At 46.0% G+C, this 6,804-nt stretch overlaps 1 protein-coding gene across 3 annotated transcripts in view; it reads right to left on the bottom strand.

Moving 5' to 3' along the window:
• Window positions 1-6,005, bottom strand: part of FAXC (failed axon connections homolog, metaxin like GST domain containing) — a 28,101-nt gene extending 22,096 nt beyond the window's left edge. The window contains exons 1-2 of one of the 3 annotated variants that reach the window (XM_083497694.1): window positions 5,730-6,005; window positions 5,095-5,626 (exon numbers count right to left, since the gene is read on the bottom strand). In XM_083497694.1, coding sequence (XP_083353820.1) covers window positions 5,095-5,600 — 506 coding nt within the window. In that variant the 5' untranslated portion in view covers window positions 5,601-5,626; window positions 5,730-6,005. Of the gene's footprint in view, window positions 1-5,094; window positions 5,710-5,729 lie in introns of those variants that run through there. The other 2 variants (XM_083497692.1, XM_083497693.1) reach the window with 2 other exon arrangements.
• Between the last annotated feature and the right edge of the window lie 799 nt (window positions 6,006-6,804).

Below are 6,804 nucleotides of genomic sequence, written 5' to 3' on the forward strand. Positions count from 1 at the left end.
TTAGAACAACCACTCTAGGAAACAGGTGTGCAATGCACACATCTACCCACTCAAGCAGCTCCCAGGCTTAATGGTGCATGAGGTCCACTGCCTGAAAGCAGTGTCCAGAAAAGTAGTTCTGTCAACATAAGGATTTCCATTTGTGCAATTGATCTTCCCCTCCCTCTCATTGCCCTGTGTGCCCACACAAATCTGCTCCAAAGGGTTGGGGGAGGAACCAGAGCAAAAAGGAAGAACACAGGAAGAGGAAGTTCCATTCAGCAAATGGAAATCCTTGTGCTAATGAAACTATTTTCTTCATTGCTGCCCCAAGTCTGCCACATGGCAGGGCTACTTAAGACACTGGCAGAGGACAGGGGAAGTAGTGGCCAAGATAATGCGGCCCCAGTGCCTTGCACAGCTCTTTGCCTGTCCTACAAGTGAACAGAAGTTATGCAGGTATATGCAACTGTACTTATTTTGAATTTTAAAATAAATAAAACACATGGAGCCCTGAATATTATGTACAACACCCACCCACTTTGGTTGGACATCCGCCACATGCATTAAAATGATACAAAAAGCTTGATAATTCATGAAAACTAAAACATGCAGATCAGCAAATCCTTTGTTTTCATAGATTATTTCCCTCAGTGGTGCTAATCAGATTTCCACATTCTATAATCCCATTGATTTTAATGAGATGGGATACACATAAAACTTGTGGATAAATAAAAGCTGGATAAGCCAAAAGGAATTCTGGTTATAGGGGGCTTCAGTTGCTATGAGGCACCCTGTATGAAGAGATTGATAGAATAAAACTCTTACTATGAGCCTTTGTCCCACACAACTCAAAATGTGCTAGTCCTATGACAACAACAGTATTTATTATTGTGCTTCTCCTAATCTCTTGCAGGTTATCTTATACTTTACCGAAGTCAACCTGACAGTAGCTCTGTGAAGAAACTTCACAGTTAAGGTAAAGCCCAATACAATAATATTGTTATGATATGCATACTTTTGGATGAACATTGTCCACTGCGTCAATTGGGGCAGGATGAGAGGAGAGGAGCCTCCTGCTCCTGTCTAGAGAGCCAGGAAAAACACAAAGTGCTTGGGTTCAGCAGGCAGTCTAAGAAATGGTTAGGTCAATAACAGTTTCAAAATATTGTGTTTTTTTGTTACATACTTGCAAGGCTTCAGTTAACAAAAGAATCTTCTTGTTATATGGGTCAGGAGAATTGAAAAGGGTCAAATTGTCATAGGTTCTTTAGCAGACAATCTATTCAGAGATCATTCGTCCTCACATTTATAGGCTAATGGGGATTCAGAAGTGCAGAGAGAACTCTGATGATTGCTCAGAGGATTCTGGCAGGGGTGGAGGAACGCAACAGAAGCAGGGAAAGGAAAAGGGGAAAGGAAGGACTGCCCTGTATGGAGCCAATCATGAGAGAACAGTTGGTCAGAGAGTGAAGAGACTAGAAAGAGGCAGAAGGTTAGCAGAGAATCACTAAAGGCAGACAGAGAGGGAAGGCAGTGTGAGGGCATTCCAGTTTCAGTTCTCCAGAATAATTATTTAAACTGTATGATGTGGGGATCCTATTTATTTTTATTTTATTAAGATTTATAAGTCACCCATCATCAAAGATATCAGGGAGGTGAACAAATATAACCAAAAAAACCATTAAAAGAACAGTGAGAACAAAACGTAGCTACAAGGCAGTAAGGATACATAGGACTAAGTGGCAATGTCCTTCCCTTGTGTAGCAGAAAGGCAGACCTTCATGAACTAGGAGACCTTATCAAAGCTACAGTAAACCTTCCACTTGCTGTCAGGCATCAGTTTGGTACCCAGTGGCTTCACCATGAACTCTGGCCCCAGAGGTTCACCTGCAAATATACTTACCACTAGATGCATGACACACAACTGTTCATCACTATGTGTGTCTATCCCAAGTATCTCCCACCCAGCACTTTTAGAAAATTCCATTCCAACAGGTTGAGCTCTTAATGCAATGTCCGGATATCAAAATTTCCCATAGACAGTCCAGTCTAGCTTCAGCTACAGAAAGTATCATTGTACTAATGCCAGGGAACAGATATTGGCCTTAAGGCTGTGCTGTTTATTGCAGTAAATATAGTTACAAAGAATGCAAAGTTGGTTAGAGTGAAACAAGAATGCCCTCTGGCTCTTTTTTCTTCCCATTCACCCTTCTCCTGTTTGATACCTGTGTCTTATCTGTGGCAAGCTCAACATCCTCTGAGACGGGGTGGGGAGTGTCTACACTGGACTCTGAAGCACTGTTTCCCTCATCCTTGGAATAAGGAAGAAATCTCTCTCCACTTGCCTTCCTCAGTGCTTTTGAGCTTCCACCAGCTCCTGCTACAAAAAGAATTGCTGCGTGTCTTTAACCACAGTTGGTTAGAGACTGTGGTGCTGATAACTCCAAGGTTGCAGGTTCAATTCCCATACAGCACAGCTGCATATTCCTGCACTATAGGGGGTTGGCCTAGATCAGGGGTGTCCAACTTCCGAGAGACTGCAATCTACTCCCACTAAAAAAACTGGCAGTGATCTACGCATTGTATTTACCAGAGTTGTTTAACTTTTTTTTAGGGAATCAAAGTTGTTGTTTTTAGGGAGACAAAGTTATCACTCCCCTTGCTTAGTAACCAGAAGAAACCTAAAGGGCACAATCCCTTATCAGGTACTTTCACTTGTGCGTAGAGTGACACTCTGATCTCATCTCTACTGCAACAGATAGGTGATGTTGGCCTTGCTTGGTGTCAAAGACCTAAATGAGTGCATAAATTACTACAGTGCTCCATTTCCTGATTGCAACCACAGCAAAATCTCTAATGATTTTCTGGAGCACTGACTAACCAGTGTTACAAGAGTCTTCTCCTCTGATGACTCAGGCCAGCACAAACAGCAATTCAGGATAAATCCACCTAATTCATTTTACAAGCTTACTCCAAATTGTAGAATAAAGGTATGCATTTCCATCTTTAATTGTTCTTGTTTCTCTCGTGGCAATTTGCAACAGTTCTCAGATGCCACAGATATCAATCTGTTTACTCCTGTTTTGTGCAAGGATGGCTCCTTTGTCTACCAGAATAAATCTGTCCCAATAATCTCTGGATGTTGCCTCCATCACCACCACTCCATACTTATCATCTAGATCTATAGGAGAAATTGTTTGCCAGTTGCTGTTCCAAGACAGCCAGGACTCATGCTACAGTTATTTAATATAGTTTACAAGAATAATAAAGACCAACTACGGCACCAGTTGTTCATTTCAGGTTCTGGCCTATGACAATCACAGCTGTATAATTTATCTAAACATTGATGGTCTCTCATTTTAAGCTGTTTGTGGCATTTACAGCAAGCTATACTACAGTGCAAGAAGACCATTGCAAATAGATGGAGATGGTATCATTTTGAATTAGGAGGCACATCTATATTGACTTTTATGTCAACAAACCCTCATGTCTGAAGGTAAGGAAGTGTAAGAAAGGTGCTTCGCAGATCTGGGACAGCTTTGGAGGGTTTGGGGTGCAATTCAGCAACTGTGGGAGAATGTAAACATGTGTCAGATGAGAAACACTAACTGATTCTCCAACTGCAAAAGAGAGAGGAGGATGTGGTGACTTATTTATGGCAGTGGGACTAGCAGGAAGTTTTTTGGGTCTGGGTTCATCCCACCATTACCACCTCCTAATACCTTCCCCAAAGAAGTAGCATTGCCAGAAAGTTAGAGGCTGACCAGATATTTAGTGGAACTGCTATGTTTTGGTGGAACTTGAAGACTTAGAGCAATGAGGAACTACAGGCCTGGGAGCCAAATGTAGCCCCTCAGGCTTCCCTGTCTGGCCCTTGGGCCTTTCCCCAGTCCTACTTCATATCTCTCTTGAGTGTCTTTTCCTGGCTGAAATGTTTTGTGGAACTCCCATAATGCCCCTTGGTTGCCTGGAAACTAGCCTAGTGTATCAATGTGAAATTTACATTTGCTTCTTCAATCGCTTTTGCCTCTGGCCCCTCCGACAACACACTGATCATTTAGAGTTTAAGGACAGTGAAGGACAGGGAATGGACAGCTGTGTGCCATGGAAAAATCCCACAGTAAGCAGTTTTGTAAAGGTGACGTATTATGACTCAAAATGATAACAGAAGCAGAGATAACAGAAGGTGCATCCCAACTGAATGGAGTTGCTATCCAATACATGAAAATGAGGTAACGGAAGTTTACGCTCTGATTCTCCCCCTCTCCCTGTTTTCTACACCCATTTCTGTCATATTTGGTGCTCATATCATATGCTTTGCAGCATAAACACATACCTATAATAGGATAGAGAGGGCCATATAAACCAATGCCACAACCCACCAGGAAGTCTCCAGTGCAAGCCCTATTTGTCAGAAGGCTGACCATGGGGACTACTATTCTGTATGCCCAACCAGTATTATTTGGCTGTGTGTCAAGTACTTCATAATAACCACATTGCAAGAAACCCAAAACAAACCACACCCCTACGAAGTGTCCACATCAACTGCTAGCATTTAAGACCTGTGCATATATTAATATTGGGATATTATTTTTCCATGGCCCCTAACCTTAAAACATAGTTGGCATGGCCTGATCAGCTTGAAGCGTATTATAAAACTCACCTTTATTCATGGGGGGGCATGAAAACCTGTCTGCAAATCGCACCTGGAAGCCCCCCACCCTTCAGCTGCATTCACTCAGTGCCATAAAAACACACTACATATGCTCAGAGGCCCATGACAAGCGTTTCACGGGAGCACTGGCACTGAAAACAGGTTCCGGGGTTGATGGACCTTGGGCTCAGACTTGGGCCTGCAGTTGTGATGGTCCACATTGAAACAAAGGAGGTGCAGCTTCTCTTTCTGCGGGTATCCTGGAACCCATTTGATCGATGCATTATGGCTGATCACAACCCATCCCTTCCCCCACCCAGCAAGGAATCCCCTTCACCCCACCCTAGGAAAACAACCCTCCTCCCTAAGGGTGCCCTTGCTGCGCGCTATTTTGCACCTCTTAGCTCTCCATCTCTCTCTCCCAAAGACACCCCCCCCCGGAGGTGCCCCCCTCTCACCTGATGGCCAGGAGCTCGTGGAGCAGGTAGGCGGCGGCGGCGAGCAAGGCTCCCCCGGTCAGATAGAGGGTTTTCTTCCACCACGAATCGGACCCCAGCCCGGCCATGACCCCGCCGTAATCCTGCAGAGGGAAAGCGATGATCTCCCCATAAAAGGAGAAGCGCTCGTCGGAGCCCGCGCACCAGAGGCTCTGGTTCCGGCTGAGATCCACCACGCACGACCTGGACGAGGCGAAGCCAACCCCCCAGGGCATGCTGCGCGGCGAGGGCGGCGCTGGATCCCGGTTCCCCCAACGAGCACGGGCGCAGCCAGGGCCGGCGTCTGCATCGGGGGGGAGAAGCAGGCGGCGAGCCGGAGGCTTAGTTAGAGGCGGAGGAGGAAGAGGAAAAGGAAAGCGAGAGCAGCGTGAGCAGCAGCAGCAGCCGCGACGGGTCTCCTTGGCGAGCTCTGCAACATCATCATCCCCGTCCTCCTGCAGCTGCTTCTCGCCTTTGTGCCTTTGCATGCAGGAGGGGTGATGTCATGGCTCTCCTGCCTTGGGGGAAACAAACAAACAAATAAATAAATAAACCTCAGGATCGATTCATCTACCCTGAAACATCCCCCCCCCTCCCCGCGATCCAGGCGCACCCACCCAAGCCTGCCTCCCACTGTGGCGTCGGCTGGAGGGAGGACGAGGAAGGTCGCGGCGGCAAAAGGGCAGGTCTGCCCAGAGCTCTGGGACAAACAGGGCGGGGATCGATGCGGGATTGAGGGCTGGTTTGGAGGGAGAAAGCGCGCCCCGGTCTGCTTCATTGGCTCATCATCATGGTGCTGTCCTTCCTTCCCTGCAGCTTTCACAACATTAGACCGGACCGTGTCACGTGGGTGGCGTTCAGGTGTGTGTGTGGTGGGGGAGGGGGGGGCTGGACGCAGCATCCTAACAAATAAAAGCATGCGTTCTCGTTGGTAAACAAACCCCTGCTTTTTAGAAGATGCGGGTTTTTATTTATTTTAATTATTAGTTTTCCTTCCATGTTTGGCCATGAGGACGAACGGTGTGATCCTATTCATGTTTACTTAGAAGCAAGTCTCACTCTAGATTCAATAGGGCTAGCTCTCAGATAAGCGTCCAGACAAAAGATTTGCCGCCTAGCTCCTCTTGGCCCTCAGAACCATGGTTGCTTCATTCATCACCATACGCCTGGCCCAGAAGTCAGCAACCAGTTTGGGCAAAGGACCGTTGTTGCTTTTTTATAGAGAATGGGGTGGGTCTCTGATGGACCCCATTGCCACTTACTCAAATGGCATTGATGCAAAGGCCTACTGGCATGGATTGGCATGGACTGCTCTTCCAAACCCCTCTTGGGAGGGGAAGGGTGACTAGTTGCTGAATCCTATCATAGGGAACAGCTAATTTCCCCACCCATGTTACCCGAGATGCCTCTGCAGATGGAAAAAAACTGTTCACAATCCTCCCAATTTAGGGTGGCAAGTGTGAGGTTATCCTTACAAGCCTAAGAAACAGTCTAGAGCAGATCTAAATGCCAAGGCCATTTAGCAAACTTCCACTTGTCTTCCTGCTAATGTTTTCATTACTGTCCCTTGAAATCTACTTCTTCCTGTATTTATAATAGTAATTTTTCTTTCTTTAGACATTTTCTTTCTTTCTGCAGAGATTCTACTGACCGAGGACAACTTGTCCTTTTTCTATTATGAAGTGCATCTTC

The sequence above is a fragment of the Podarcis liolepis genome (assembly GCF_965112155.1).
Source record: "Podarcis liolepis genome assembly, chromosome: 3".
NCBI lineage: Eukaryota > Metazoa > Chordata > Lepidosauria > Squamata > Lacertidae > Podarcis > Podarcis liolepis.